Here is a 13,905-nt window from a genome sequence, read left to right as displayed (position 1 = left end):
CCTCGTGCAAAACGGAGGTTTGTTTTACAACCTGTATTTTTTACTGAATTTTAAAAGGATGATTTACATAAAAAATAAATGATTTTTGTAAAATACTCTATAGTTAAGATATTTGAAGCTTTTTACAACCAAGTTAAAAATATGTAATAGTGTGCGTAGGATTATGAAAAGATGTAACTAAACGTATCATTTTATCCTTCACAACTTTGCAGAACATCAGTTTTATCTATCTCTTCAAATTTTCAAATTATTTTCAAAAAACTATTGACTTTATTGTTCTGTTACGCACTGTACCTGTGCACAAGGCCTTCATGGCGTTCATTCGGTGGACACTTTTACAGCAAACATCGAATGTCATCAGGCAACCATATCCGAGCGTTTTCGCTCTGAACCCATACAATCCACATCATAATCTATCCATCTGTAATTAATCTTTATTAGCAGTATAGTTATACATCGACCTAGCCTGTAACACGCAAGCCAATGCACTGTAGCGAGCAAAGCAAGGCTTTCTGTACAAAATATTTACAATTCTTCTGGCCCGACTCGGCCGATCGATTCCCAGGGCCGTAATGTGTTTGTTTGTAATTTAAAGTAAATACATAAGTAGTGTTATCACATCCCGCGCGATGATCCACGGGAGAGGTACAAAGAGGTACCGAGCTCAGCTCAATGATTATCAAAATCGGACAAATCAAACACGGGCATTTCGAGCGGTGCCAGCGTGGACAGATTGTCGTGCATTAGCGTACCTCCCGTGTGCTGCTGCGTACCACCGTGTCCACGCACCTTGCCCGTGTTTGTCGACGGGTCAGCATCGGCACCCTTTGCACCATCGGCACTGCCCGTTTCCTTCGCTTCCCGCTCGTAATAGCGCAACTTTTCCCGCAGTTCCTCATTTTCCGTCGCATACTCATCCACATTCTGTGACATCCGCTGGATCAGGATGTGAAGCGAGTGGTTGAGCGCAATTAGCTCGTTTACGGTTTTTGTACCTCCACCACCACCAGCAGCAGCAGCATTCGCTGAAATACCCAGCGCCGGATTGTTGGTGGTAATGTTTCTGCTTAACGTTTCCAGTAACCCGTCCGTATCGTCCAGATTATGATAGATTGCTACCTGCAGCTCGTTGTACTTGTCCATTTTTTCGATCTGTTGAACCAGAAATTCAGGATTCTTGCGACGCTGGTAATCGAGGGCCCGGAGGTAACGGTCGTACTGCTGCTTCCTTACCAGCAACCAATCGACCTGCTTCAGGTGATACTTTCGCTGCAGCTGAAGCGAATCCTGTACAATTGCGTTAGTTTGCAGCTTGAGCGCTTCGTTAAAGTGTGAAACGGCCTTCCGATGGCAGTCGATAGCATCATCGAATCGTCGATTTTTTGCACAATTTTCTGCCCTCCTCCCATACATATGAGCCTACAAAATAGGTTTGCCGTTCGTTTAGTCACTTTTATCTAGCAAGAAATTAAGCGTTCGCACTGCAATTACCCTATTTAGATGTGAATTTTCCATCGAAACGCACAGAGCTATGTCACAGTGTAAACAAAACTTGCACAAACACACATCTGCTTTGTTGTGAAGCGAACAAAAACAGCTGATTCGCCTGCACTGTGGTGGCAGTGTTGCCAGACAAACTTTTCGACTCGACTTTCCAGCTGTCACTTTTATTTCGCCACATTGTTCTATTTACGTGTTTGTTTTGTACGACGTTTCCACAACCGTGCTCCTCACGCAAAACGGCGCGTTAATTTTTTTTATGTAATTTATTTGTGAAAGTTTTATTGTGTCCCCATTTGCGTGCTTGTTTTTCAGTAGTATGAAGTGCAATCGGTTGACCGTACAACAGCCAAGCAAAGCTACGGGACGCCTAAGGTGATACACGAAAGAAACGCGTGCAATACTGCTGGGGACATCGCCCCCGGATCCTGTGCCCGTACGGTTCCAAATAGGATACAAAAAGAAAACAACCTTCGCTCGAGAATGAATAGGGACGAAATTTTAGCGCACCTTACCGAGGTGTTTGGTGATCACATCGAATCGAAACGAATTGCAGCAACGGTCGAGCTGTACGACGATTGTAAGTTGTTGGTTAGAGAAACGCGCGTCAAGGTTAGACCGTTTAACCTTTCCCATTCCTTTTCCCCGTAGTAAATGCATGTGTCGAGGCGCTACTAAAGGACGAAGAACAAATTGCCTCGTCCTTTCCAGATCTGGCCAGCACTGCCGACAAACTGCCCCTACCGTTTCCAATCGACGCTGCCAACGATCGGGCCGTTGCTGGACCGGATCGTTCGACAGGCGCCACCCGGAAGCTAGTAAACACTGCCAAAAGCGACACCACAACAGATATGACTTCCAGCTTCGCTTCGCTGCTACAGAAAGGAAGCTTTCCGATACAGTTCCAACAGCCACAAACACCCGGCAACAGCAGCAATAGTCATCGACCCAAGGGCCACGGGAAGCATAAATCCACCGAGCAGCAACCGGCCAATTTTCAAACCATCCTCGACATGGTGGCTCAAGGTTATCGCGTTATGGTGCTGATGCGTGGAGCACCGGGCAGTGGCAAATCTACCCTATCGCGTACGCTTATCGACCACACTTCGGGGGGTGATTATCGTAATCACATTTTTAGCGCCGATGATTACTTCATGCTGAACGGTGTGTACAAATACCAACCCGATGGGCTAGAAGCTGCGCATCGCTTCAATCAGCAAAACGTGCTCTCGAAGGCACGTGACGGTTGGAGCCCGATCGTGGTGGACAATACGAACATACGGCTGTGGGAGATGTATCCGTACGTGCAGATCGCGGCCGACCATGGATACTTTCTCGATGTGCTTGAACCGGCGACACACTGGCGCAACAATAGTCGGAGTCTTGCGATACGCAACACGCACGGTGTGCCCGAGCCGAAGATTCGGAACATGTTGCAAAACTTTGAGAAGCTGACGAATGTGCAGGAGCTGTATCGGTTGTGTAAGCTCGAGCACGCTCTTTACATTCCATACAAAATGCGCCACTATCCGATCCTGCCGAACGATTTGATGGTCCTGGACAATGCGAAACCGACGGAAGCAATCTCGAAGGCTATACCGCATCAGGCCACTACCAAATGGGCCGAACCATGGGCAGACATGACCAAAGCCACGCAAGACAATTTTAAACAAATCCCTAACGGACCAATTACCGACCTAGCCTCTTTACCGCCACCGAAACCACCGCGCGATCCGCAGAAACTAAGCACACCGGTTAAAGGGGCCACAGCTCGATATAAATCGACGATTGACGAAGAGAGCGAACTCGGTGCGACCGGTGGAAAATGCAAACAATTTGACGAAGATGATTTTTCCTGGGACTTTGCCGACGATTGGCGTAAATCGGACACCAACTGGAATCCGTACGACACGGAAAGCAATCAGTTCTGGGGCCAAACAGCAGCGGCCGCGTTCGAGGAAAAGCAAAAGAAAAAACCCCAAACGTTGGATGTTTTAGCGCTGGAAGCCCAACCACAGCGACCAACTAACCCGAACCACGAACCGATTGCCGAATTTCTTCTTTCGAGCGTCAAGGAACCGACCAAGCTGCCGAGCAAAATTCCCGAGCAAGCCACACAAAAGTCACCTCCTCTACTGCAACCGACCACCAAGGAGAAGCAATCGAAAAAGAGCGATATGAAACGGATCGCGCTTACGAAACACAAACGTGGCTGTCCGAATGAAAATACGGCCTTTTCGGAAATTTGTAACCTCTACCCGAAGGTGCCGGAACCGTACCTGTGGGATCTGTTCGAGAAGTGCAGTGGCGATGGTGATTGGGTTGCGGACATACTGCTCGAGGAACAAAAGTTGGAAAACTTTGAAAATGCTCTCGAGCAACAGCATAGTCGTGAAGGAACCGAAGGTACGACGGTTGATGCGCTAACCGACACGACGTTCCGGTGGAATCTGCTCGACTGTAACTGTAACGAGCAGATAGCAAAGACCGTTTCGACGACTGCTCCACCAACATTGCCATCGGCTCTACCCAAAGTGGACACCGAAACAGACCAAGGCCTTGCATCGGCAAACTGTATGTCAACCGGCTCATCAGGCCATCAGTCACCGCGGGAAACGACGCGTCGTGGTCAGGGACAACGAGAAACGGTACAAGCAATCAAGCGTGAAATTGAGGCTCGTTTCGTCCTAGGGAATGAACACTTTTCCGAACCGATACGAAAATTGCGTCTTGCTAGACGAATCGTCACAGCTGCTGATGAATCTCCCCCCGGTGAGATGCTTGATTTGGAAGCATCCGAAAAGGCAGCCGATAGTGAGGTAGTAGAGCTGCAGCTCGGCGTAGAACTAGTCCAGCAACTGCACACCATCTTCAAAGACAAACATTGCACCGATTCACTCGAACTGGACGACCTACAGTCCGACCGAACCCGTGTATTTATGGCCACGGAAATGGCTGAACAGATGTACCTTCTTTTCCTCGATTCGCTCTACAGCTACACCGAGGAGCAGAAACTGCACAGCTTACGAGAAGACGCTCGTATGGCGCAACTAATGCAGACGGAGGAAAAATATCCCGCACTGTTCAAACCACCCAATCCGTCCGGTGTTCCCAACCTCAAAGACATCATCGAAATGGAGCAAGCACTCGCCGCCTATCAGAAGGAAACAAACGCCACCTGGCAGCAAGACGGGCCACCCGATCTTGCCCAACAAATGTCCCAACAAAAGCTTAAAGAAATGTTCCCACACGTAAATGGTGAGGATTTGGTACAGATACTGGCCGCACATAACAATCGCTTCGATGAAACGGTACAGGTGCTGAATGCCTCCATTCCCGACACCTTCCGACAGCAGATGCTCGAAAAGGAAGAACTGCTAAAACAGCGGGCAGAGAACGAAAAGCAAAAGCTGCTCGATCTCTTCAGCTCACCCGCCTTCGCATCGCCGTCACCAACCGGATCGAGCCTGTCCGGTGAACAAGCGATAAACTTCCATCTGATCAAGGCGGAAGAGTGTCGCAATCTGGCACAGCATCATCTCGACCTAAAGAACGAATGTCACCAAAGGGCACGGCAAGCGATACAGCGCAATGTGCCTGGGCTGGCCGACTACTATTCGCAGATTGCGCGCCTACACCGGACCAAGATCGACATGTACAACAGCAGGGCATCGAACTGTATTATGGAGGTGCACAAGCTGAAGCTGAACAATGACGCTGTACTGGATCTACACTATCTCCACTCGCAGGAAGCGTTACGCTGCCTGGAACTGTTCCTGGCCGAACATGCCTCGAAGCTGCTCAACTCACAACAGCGCTTCAAGACGCTGTACATCATCACCGGCCGTGGGTTACATTCGGCCGATGGCAAGCCGATCATCAAACAGCGCGTGAAAGCGTTACTTCGAGAAAAGAACATAAGGTGAGTGGAGTGGTAGTAGTTTTACGCCTTTTTGCAGTGTCACATTATGTTGCTCTCGGGAACAAACCCGGATGGTAGAATTCGCCGTTGGTGGGCAGATCACGCGAAGGGATGAAGGGATGAATTTTGGAAGTTCCGAAATTCCTTGCTGCGTCACCAGATCTACTTGGATCAGACGAATAGGCTTTTTCTTGTGTTCGTTCTGGACTAGTTTCTATCGGTGGATCCGCGTACCTGCTAAAAAAGCGTCATGACAACGAGCGTCAACGGCTTTTCTAATGTCGAATCAGATAACCGTGGGATTGCCATCCGTAGGGAAAGCAAACGTGAAACTTCTCCTGAATCTGAAAGAGATCCACCCAACTACTCACGCATTCGAATGCCTTTTCGTATTTATTCTGATACGCAATCACTACCTCATGGTCTTATATCTGAAAAAAAAACTGTACAAAACATACTTATTATAAATGGAAAGGGATCTTAAAGAGAATCGCCAGGGCACAAAGTTTGGCATGATGAAAATGTCATGAATGCCATGTTTTGACATCATTTTTATTTTTTTGTACGGCTTCAAAACCTTCAAATTTACACCCATTAACCCTTCATTCTCCGTGACTGTTCCAATCTTTCCTACAATCTCCAAAGAAAATCAAGAGTTATTAAAGTTTTATTGTCGCAAAATTTTTACAGATACACCGAACTGAATCCAGGATTTCTGAAGATCAAGCTCTACAATCGGGACGATCTGGAGCAGCTGATGATGATGGAGGAATCCTAACGAGAGCAAACGGAAGCGATCGAAAAGTCAGACTAAAGTGTACTTATAACCACCGATAGCAGCACTGGAAGACAATGCCGTTAAAACTCACACACACACACACACACACACACACACACACACACACACACACACACACACACACACACACACACACACACACACACACACACACACACACACACACACACACACACTCACTACACGCCTTGCCATGTGTAGAAGGGAATGTGAAAGGAAGGTGGGATTTACGATGAAGCCCGAATGTACCTGATTTCAAGTCATGAGTCATCCGCGAGTCATTTAGTGTATATGTAAAGAAGAACGTCCTAGGCACAAAGAAAGGATAGCAATGTGTAAATTGATGTAAACGTGACAACACTCTAGCCGTACCATTAGAGCAAATAAAAAGGCGAATGGGTCGCGTAGCTTGTAAGGGTAACAAAAATACTGTATCAAATAAAAGTTTATGACCAGATAGACCACTTGCCGTCGACTAGCTTCGTCTGCTTTCGGACCGTCCTGAATGGGTGCTTTTGTTTTTCCATGCTGGCCGGATTCATGTTCCACATGCGTTCCTTTTTTTTGTTGATTCTCTTTTGCTCCTCGGTCGAAAGGATGTGGAAGGTGTTGTTTGTCTGGAAGCTTAAGACGCTTGATAAGGACGAACCAGCAATCTTTTGGTACTGTGAAAAGAGCGAAAGAGAGACAGTAAAACGGAAACGGTGGATTGCCTTTTTGTTTTGCTTTCGGGTAACTTACCTTCAGGTTTTGTTTCGCCTGAGACGGCTGTCTAGCGGTGGAAATCGGCTCATACCCAACATACTGTATGCTCTGATGGCTCAATGAAAATTTTGATAACTTTTTCCGTTTCCTAAAATCAACAAGAAATGACAGCTTTAGTTAAAAAAGACGCGAAATGATGATAAAGAAGGAAAAGCTTACATAAGTTCCTCAAAGTAAACGTGCTTAATCAGGTTCTTGGCACTGATACGCCTATCCGGACAGTAGACTAGCATTCGCTTCATCAAATCGATTCCAATCGCGTTCAACAATGGAAGATACAGTCGAAGCTCTATTCCTCGACGGCTCGGAAACTTTAAATTGTTCACGTTCCATGGTTTAAAGCGCTCCAGCGTTTCGCCGGAAGGGGATCCGAGCAGTGTATGTATTGCGTCCAACATTTCAAGCTCATTTTCACCATGAAACAGTGGCTTCAGGGTGAGCATTTCATAAAAACAGCAACCCACTGCCCAGACGTCCATCTTGGGCCCGTAATGACCCAACGAGAGCATACATTCCGGCGCCCGATACCAGCGAGTCGCTATGTAGTTTGCGAACGGTGGACGATGCGTGATGCGTGCCGCACTTCCAAAGTCTGCCAGTTGTAGGGTTTCTCTCTGAGAACAAAAGAAGGAAAAAAAAAGGATTGTTGAGATTTACACCCTTAAGAGGACATCCATTGATGCACTTACTCTGCCTACGATGCCATCATAAAATTTAACCAATATATTCTCCGGCTTCACATCCCGATGGAATATATCGTTCTGATGCAGATGTTCTAACCCTAGCACGATCTGGTACAACATTTTTCGGACACGTGATTCTGAAAACGGACGTGACCGGGTCTGCATGTAATCGTACAGGCTCATGTCCATTAGGTCCATTATTAGCGTTAGACTGCATTTCTCACTGGAAAATTTCCGGACAGAAGTTAATACAAATCCTCGAACCTCTTCTATGGTCTCTCTTATTGACTTCCTAGGAACTTACAATACATGGTCGAAAATTTGCATAATATTTGGATGACTGGGCACAGATTTCATGAGCTGAATTTCGGGAAAAGCCACATCACAATTCAAATCCGAACACGCATCGATCAAATGTTTGGCCGCATAGGATTTCCCCGTTCGCCGGCACCGAACATGATAAACTTCCGAATAGGCACCGCTTCCGATTCGTTCGATGATGTCATAACCTGTAAAAGAAGATCACGGTTAGGTAATCTTTCAGCACATCCGATTAGCCAACTGTCACACCTGTAATGCTGATAACGCTCATCCTTCGATCGTCTAGGACAGCCCGGGGGTCCGGAAAAAACCTGCTTTCTTGATCTTAAAAAATGAAACGACTACCACAAAACAGATGAAGCTAGGGATAGATGTTACACATCGATCGATGCGTACTTGGATGAATGCGATATTTATTGGTTCTTGTTCTTCGTTCTCGTACCGTAGTAATCTCGAAACAAAAGGCACGACGTTTCGCTACTTATTTTTAGTTTGTAAGTATTTTACCGGCTAGTACAACTCGATATACAGTTTGGAATGAGTATGAACCACATGGTGGTATCTTTCCTTCACGCCCTTTTTAACTACTTCTCCATACAAAAGTAAATTCACTGCACAGTGCAACTCCTTCATATTGCAATCGTTTGAATACGAAACCATTAAATTCAAATATAAAACATAACGTTATACTATTTTAAATTCTATACCTCCCTGCGTTGCAAACAATCTCCCTCTCTCGCTCTCTTTCACTCTGTCATGACATATTCTCTTTCTGATCACTCGCCCGCTCACACAGCAGTGCCCGATTCCGTATCGAACGGCGCAACAGATTTCCCTTTGGCTGGAACTCTTTCTTTGGTGGCGTTTCCAGAAACACACCCTCGAAGATGGTTTCCAGATTGAGCCGGCTTCGGCTAACGTTCCCATCCGGTGGGGTCAGCCCGATCCGGGCATGTATCTCGTCCAGCGTAACATACCCTTCTGCTGGTTGGCTTCCGCTGCCATTCAATATTTGATGCTGCTGCGTTGACGGTGGTGGTGTCGCGTACAGCGGTGTGCTGCAACCCGAATAGCTGCGGCCCGATTTCGGTGTTGAGCAGGGCGAATCGAACGGTTCCAGCTCGATCGGTGACAGTGATCGAGCCGATGGAGACATCGAACAAGCCGAGAACGGTGGCATCTCATCGAGCAAACTGCCTTCCAGCACGCCGCTTCCATCGTCTGATCCATTGAACGGCGACAGGTAGCCATCCGACTCATCCGACGACGATGTAACTTCGTAGTCCTTCTGTGCGGCGTGTGGATCTTTTCTAAAAACCGTGCTTCTCGGTGGCGTTGTGACTTTATTCATGATGGTTTTGAAGGTAGCACAACGGAATCCGTGGGTAACAACACAAGCGTGATCGTAATCGGGTAGAACCTCCAAAAAAACAAACACCAATTCAATTTCTACACACCACGGGTACAGATCGAACCAAAGCAGGTAAAACGAGCCAAGACGCGAAAGCGGTTCATATTTTTGGCTACACTTTGAATTTGTTTGACATTTCATCACGTTTATTCGACACTCTCGCTCACACCGTTAGATGTGCTTCTCGCTCACTCCATGTGGTTTGGCGAAAAATGACAGTTCGTGTGCGTAGTCGAACCTCACATCGATGGTTAATCGCAGCACACAGCGCACGCTAGGGGGTGGGTTCGACTATGTGATTACCGTCGTTTGTCGTCGAGCTTCGTCGTTTCCCTATTCCCATTGCGTTGTTGAAAACATGAAAGCATAACCATCATCATCATCATCAGCACTGGCAGCAGCAGCAGCAGGAACAGTAGCATCAGCACACTATAGCGACAAGTGTATTTCTTTCTACTGTACCTGCTGACTACATTTTCCAATCGTGCAACAGCCAACAATTTCTACACGGTAAATATCAGGGTTCCAAAGCATTCAGCCTCCGTCATCCGCGTTCGCCTGGCACAGGATTCGGTGATATCGGGCTGTATCCAGCTCCAAGCAGCACCAGCGAGCAGAGTCAGACAGACCGATAGCAATAGCTGGGGCGAGCTACTTTTATCCGGGTGAAAACTGTATCAGTCATCAGCCAAATCCATCCCACAGAAAGGATTTCATTTTCGCCATCGTGTGCTTTCCCAGCGAAAAAATAGCAACTTCCGGGAACGCAATCAACGGAACCGGATTTGATATTGATTTTGCGTGACAGCGTATCGATTTTGCAAAGTTTACACCGCTGATAATTGTTTTTTTTTTTCAATACTTTCATTTCATGCTGTTTTGCCGGTACCGTAATCAGCTGGTCCCACAGAAGCTGCTTGCCTCAAAGTTTTGTTTGGCTGCGGAACAAACTCCCGGAGACACCGGAGATCTCCTCTACCTTCAAAGACTGATCGCACAATACGCTGGCTGGTGGTGTTGTGGTGTATGATCCTGCCAGCTAGGAAGGATCTACTCTGATGAGGAAATAGTTTTCTACAATCACATCTGTAAAACAGAAAACAAGACAGAGAGAGAGAGGAGCAAAGAAGGGTATTACTGTAAAAGGAGCACCCCGGAAAAAGTCGGACATCGACATCAGGCCTCCATCAAGTTTACAGGCGCGACAAGGAAAGGCTTCACCATTGACAAACTACAAATGCCCAGAGGTAAACGTCGTCACGCCATAGACATGCGGCCCAGCGAAGAAGACCAACAGTCGACCAAACGGCAACGAAATAGTTATCAAAGGTAAGCCATTCCGGATGATATCGTCGCTGCGTTTCGTGCCTGCCGAGGCCAAAGATCATTCGGGAAGCGTGTTTTGTGTCCCCTGGTTAGCATATTCACATTTCTTCCCACCCTTACCACTCCACGGCGTGGACAGTTCGCGAAATTCACGTCTGAGTGTAACGCTTGCGGAGTGCTGCATGGCGCGTCTTTTTTAAAAAAAGATCAACATGATATTTTTAGCACAGCAGGCAGGCAGACAGACGTACTACGCTTTCCTTCCCAAATTTTCACTTATCCATTTGTCAGCGAAACACCGTCCACGGCGCACAACACAGCAGCACCAGTGGCAGCAGCCAAACCTCTGTGTGAGGGTGTAACGCGATAACAGTGATAAGTGTGTGCAATATCGACGGATTTTAGTTCTGGGCGGCGTCGACGGCTTCGTCTAGTGCTTAGTGCCTTACATTTCTCTCCCTCTCTTCTCGATTAAGATCTGTCAACGGCAACGGAGATTAACGATGGGTGACGGAATGTACACAGCTGTATTTTTTTGGGGACAAATTTTTGCTACAACATAGTACAGTATTACTGACATTGGTTTGTTGTGCGATTTCTTTTTGCAGTTCGAGACGTTACAGCAAATCGGAAGATGCGTTCAGTCAGAAGCGATGTCTTGCCTGGTTCCGGGAGTATACCACACCGGATGATACGGACACTTTAGGTAAGGAAAAACTACACCACACAAGAACAGAGAAAAAAGTATTAAGTAATCGGGAAAAGGGCAGTCGGGGCGTCTCTTTGTGTCCCCGCCCGGTACAGATCCGGGTTTCGATTCGTAAACAATAGATCTAATTATAGATAAGTGCAACGGAAGTAGCTGTCTGTGCTTTCGATCTACTCGATGAGTGTACTCAACATCACTCATTATCCTTTCCATTCTAGGACCGGAAGGTATGGAAAAGTTCTGCGAAGACATTGGTGTCGAGCCGGAAAATGTGGCGATGCTCGTGCTGGCGTACAAGATGGGTGCCAAACAGATGGGCTTCTTTACGCAGAGCGAATGGCTAAAGGGACTGACCGACCTGCAGTGTGACACAGCGTCCAAGGTGCAGTGCAAGCTGGAGTATCTAAGAAACATGCTAAATGACCCGAACTCGTTTAAAATCATCTACAGATATGCGTACGATTTTGCAAGGGTAAGTATTGATGCGTGTGTTGTTGCTCCGTCTGGTGAGAATTAATTCTAATTAGATTGATTGCTTTTTCTTTTGCCCCCGTCCCGCGAAAAAAGGATAAAGACCAACGAAGTATGGATATAGAAACGGCGAAAGCAATGTTACAGCTGCTACTCGGCAAGCATTGGCCACTGTACGCACAATTTGCCCAATTCCTAGAGCAGTCCAAGTACAAAGTGATCAACAAGGATCAGTGGTGTAATATACTAGAGTTTTCCCGCACCATTTCCAACGATCTAACAAACTACGATGTCGATGGAGCTTGTAAGTATCTTTTTACCGGATGATTATGAATGCGTCCCACCGTTGATTGATTTAGAGCCTGTGCGTTCAACATGGCATGGTCGTTGACGCTCCTTACAATAACTATACGGACACTTTTTTTAGCTGAATATAAAAAAAAAATATCACATCGCTTAACAGTCTGGGCGTGTTTCGTTCAAAAATACAAGCAACTTTGAGCGAAGTTTAGTTACGTGAATACTTCTACTTTTATTCCCAATTTTAACGATTGAAATGTACTTAGGAAAGTGTCAACAAACGGCTGGACGTATTCAAAACTATCCAGCAAATTGTAAAAAATATTTCAAGATGAATTCAAAGCTAACGTATGCATTAGAAAAAATAGGCTAGGGTGGGTTGATCGCGACTAAATATGCTTCCTTTTTTGTTCATTAGCAGCAGTTGAACAAAACAGTCGAAGAGTTGTGTTTGAACTTTGTTCATACTGTCAGCACTTTCCCTGTGTGAGAGGGTTTAGGTTTGTGAAACATTTCTAGAGCACTTCCTATATTCAATTCGGCTTTTAGGTATCTTCTATCTTCTGAAGAAAAGCTACATCTTCTCAAGAGAGCCAAATTTCTCCTGTACACTTGTATAATGCGACAAAAGCTGGTAATTCAAATCTGAGGATCTAGTGCCAAGGAGACGGAACATTTGTCCAAACTGTGACAAAGAACGTGGACATGCCGCGCGTGGCTGGTCAGTAGATTAATAATGGCTATGACTTACATATATCCTACGAAGCACGGAGATAACCTTAAATCCTTCCCTCCTCAAGGTCTAAGGTCCTCTAGGGTTTCATATCTGTCGGGACAAATTTTTCCACTACAGGATATAATTTTGATTGTCTTTTGACAAAAGTTGATCAGGATGAAATGTCGAGAAATTACTTAAATAGATTAAACTAACATGGTCGAGATGCACATTGGTAATTCATTGTTTGTTCTGTACATCCATCTCCTGGCATTGAAAACCTTTTGGCTCACCTAACCTAAGATTTCTTTCGATCTATGACAAAATCTGCCTTTTTAAGCAGATGCTCCCGTCGAAGTCATCCAGCCAAATCTCATAGTTTTTTATATGCATACGTTAGGATGAAAAGATTCGACAATAACTAATACAATCCTATTCCTTTGATGTACTTTTTAGGGCCCGTAATGCTCGACGAGTTTGTAGAATGGTTAAGACAACTAAGAGCCCAGTCAACGATTAGCTGAGGCTTACTGCTGCGTTAGAAGCCGGGTCGGGTTCGTGGGTTCCCAGGGTTTTGCAGTCCAGTGTAGACTGCAGGACAACCGGAAATAATATAAGAAGTAGCCAACTAACAACCCAACCACACAAACCAGACAACTTAACAATTTGTACGATTTGTATGCCCTTTCTCTCTCCCTCACTCTATATCTCCCATCGTTTTTTTTTTTTTTGCAAATTCACAAAACAAATAAAACGCTCGTAGAATCTCCTCCATCAAGAGAGGGTCACACGCAAGAGATGCCATGCCAGCAGGGGAGTTATAGCTACAACCGACGTACGTACATGATGTCAATCGGGGAAATAAATATTCTCCCCACATTAATGGACAAATGCGTCTTAGGGCAGAAGAAAGGATTATTTTGAGAATTGCCGTTCCGTTTACCCTACTACTTTTGTTTTCCTCCACTGTAGATATGTTGTTC

The 13,905-nt window shown here is 46.0% G+C and overlaps 6 protein-coding genes across 6 annotated transcripts in view; 2 read left to right on the top strand and 4 right to left on the bottom strand.

Moving 5' to 3' along the window:
* LOC126557692 (cell cycle checkpoint control protein RAD9B) overlaps positions 1 to 13,905 on the bottom strand; it is a 211,936-nt gene that overhangs the window by 133,288 nt on the left and 64,743 nt on the right. The window lies entirely within an intron of this gene.
* Positions 670 to 1,413, bottom strand: LOC126560017 (nuclear receptor-binding factor 2-like). Its single transcript, XM_050216177.1, has one exon. It carries the CDS (start codon positions 1,411 to 1,413, stop codon positions 670 to 672), a length of 744 nt encoding a protein of 247 aa, XP_050072134.1.
* Positions 1,984 to 6,207, top strand: LOC126556833 (uncharacterized). Its single transcript, XM_050212356.1, has 3 exons — positions 1,984 to 2,080; positions 2,152 to 5,422; positions 6,113 to 6,207. Exons 1-3 carry the CDS (start codon positions 1,984 to 1,986, stop codon positions 6,198 to 6,200), a joined length of 3,456 nt encoding a protein of 1,151 aa, XP_050068313.1. The 3' UTR covers positions 6,201 to 6,207.
* LOC126559843 (MAPK/MAK/MRK overlapping kinase-like) lies at positions 6,668 to 8,271 on the bottom strand. The gene is made up of 6 exons (XM_050216015.1): positions 8,240 to 8,271; positions 7,974 to 8,178; positions 7,676 to 7,892; positions 7,146 to 7,600; positions 6,963 to 7,074; positions 6,668 to 6,886 (listed from the first exon to the last, which is right to left on the bottom strand). Exons 1-6 carry the CDS (start codon positions 8,259 to 8,261, stop codon positions 6,668 to 6,670), a joined length of 1,230 nt encoding a protein of 409 aa, XP_050071972.1. The 5' UTR covers positions 8,262 to 8,271.
* LOC126559123 (uncharacterized) lies at positions 8,745 to 9,341 on the bottom strand. The gene has a single exon (XM_050215238.1). It carries the CDS (start codon positions 9,339 to 9,341, stop codon positions 8,745 to 8,747), a length of 597 nt encoding a protein of 198 aa, XP_050071195.1.
* LOC126558924 (DCN1-like protein 4) lies at positions 10,591 to 13,490 on the top strand. The gene is made up of 5 exons (XM_050215014.1): positions 10,591 to 10,730; positions 11,336 to 11,433; positions 11,655 to 11,908; positions 12,004 to 12,211; positions 13,379 to 13,490. The coding sequence occupies exons 1-5, from the start codon at positions 10,639 to 10,641 to the stop codon at positions 13,444 to 13,446; spliced, it is 720 nt and encodes a 239-aa protein (XP_050070971.1). The 5' UTR covers positions 10,591 to 10,638; the 3' UTR covers positions 13,447 to 13,490.

The sequence above is a fragment of the Anopheles maculipalpis genome, chromosome 2RL (genome assembly GCF_943734695.1).
Source record: "Anopheles maculipalpis chromosome 2RL, idAnoMacuDA_375_x, whole genome shotgun sequence".
NCBI lineage: Eukaryota > Metazoa > Arthropoda > Insecta > Diptera > Culicidae > Anopheles > Anopheles maculipalpis.
The sequence above is the reverse complement of the archived record's forward strand: the minus strand, read 5'-3'. Positions and strand labels throughout refer to the sequence as shown.

Excerpts from the sequence above, each read along its gene's own strand:
- LOC126560017 (XM_050216177.1), bottom strand. The coding sequence starts at position 1,413 with ATGTATGGGAGGAGGGCAGAAAATTGTGCAAAAAATCGACGATTCGAT.
- LOC126556833 (XM_050212356.1), top strand. The coding sequence starts at position 1,984 with ATGAATAGGGACGAAATTTTAGCGCACCTTACCGAGGTGTTTGGTGAT. Across the intron at positions 2,081-2,151 it reads GGTCGAGCTGTACGACGATT|TAAATGCATGTGTCGAGGCG; the intron begins GTAAGTTGTTGG and ends TTTTCCCCGTAG. Across the intron at positions 5,423-6,112 it reads CTTCGAGAAAAGAACATAAG|ATACACCGAACTGAATCCAG; the intron begins GTGAGTGGAGTG and ends AAATTTTTACAG.
- LOC126559843 (XM_050216015.1), bottom strand. The coding sequence starts at position 8,261 with ATGAGCGTTATCAGCATTACAG. Across the intron at positions 7,893-7,973 it reads CAAATTTTCGACCATGTATT|TGAGAAATGCAGTCTAACGC; the intron begins GTAAGTTCCTAG and ends GAAATTTTCCAG. Across the intron at positions 7,075-7,145 it reads GTTTACTTTGAGGAACTTAT|GAAACGGAAAAAGTTATCAA; the intron begins GTAAGCTTTTCC and ends TGTTGATTTTAG.
- LOC126559123 (XM_050215238.1), bottom strand. The coding sequence starts at position 9,341 with ATGAATAAAGTCACAACGCCACCGAGAAGCACGGTTTTTAGAAAAGAT.
- LOC126558924 (XM_050215014.1), top strand. The coding sequence starts at position 10,639 with ATGCCCAGAGGTAAACGTCGTCACGCCATAGACATGCGGCCCAGCGAA. Across the intron at positions 10,731-11,335 it reads CAACGAAATAGTTATCAAAG|TTCGAGACGTTACAGCAAAT; the intron begins GTAAGCCATTCC and ends TTCTTTTTGCAG. Across the intron at positions 11,434-11,654 it reads GGATGATACGGACACTTTAG|GACCGGAAGGTATGGAAAAG; the intron begins GTAAGGAAAAAC and ends TTTCCATTCTAG.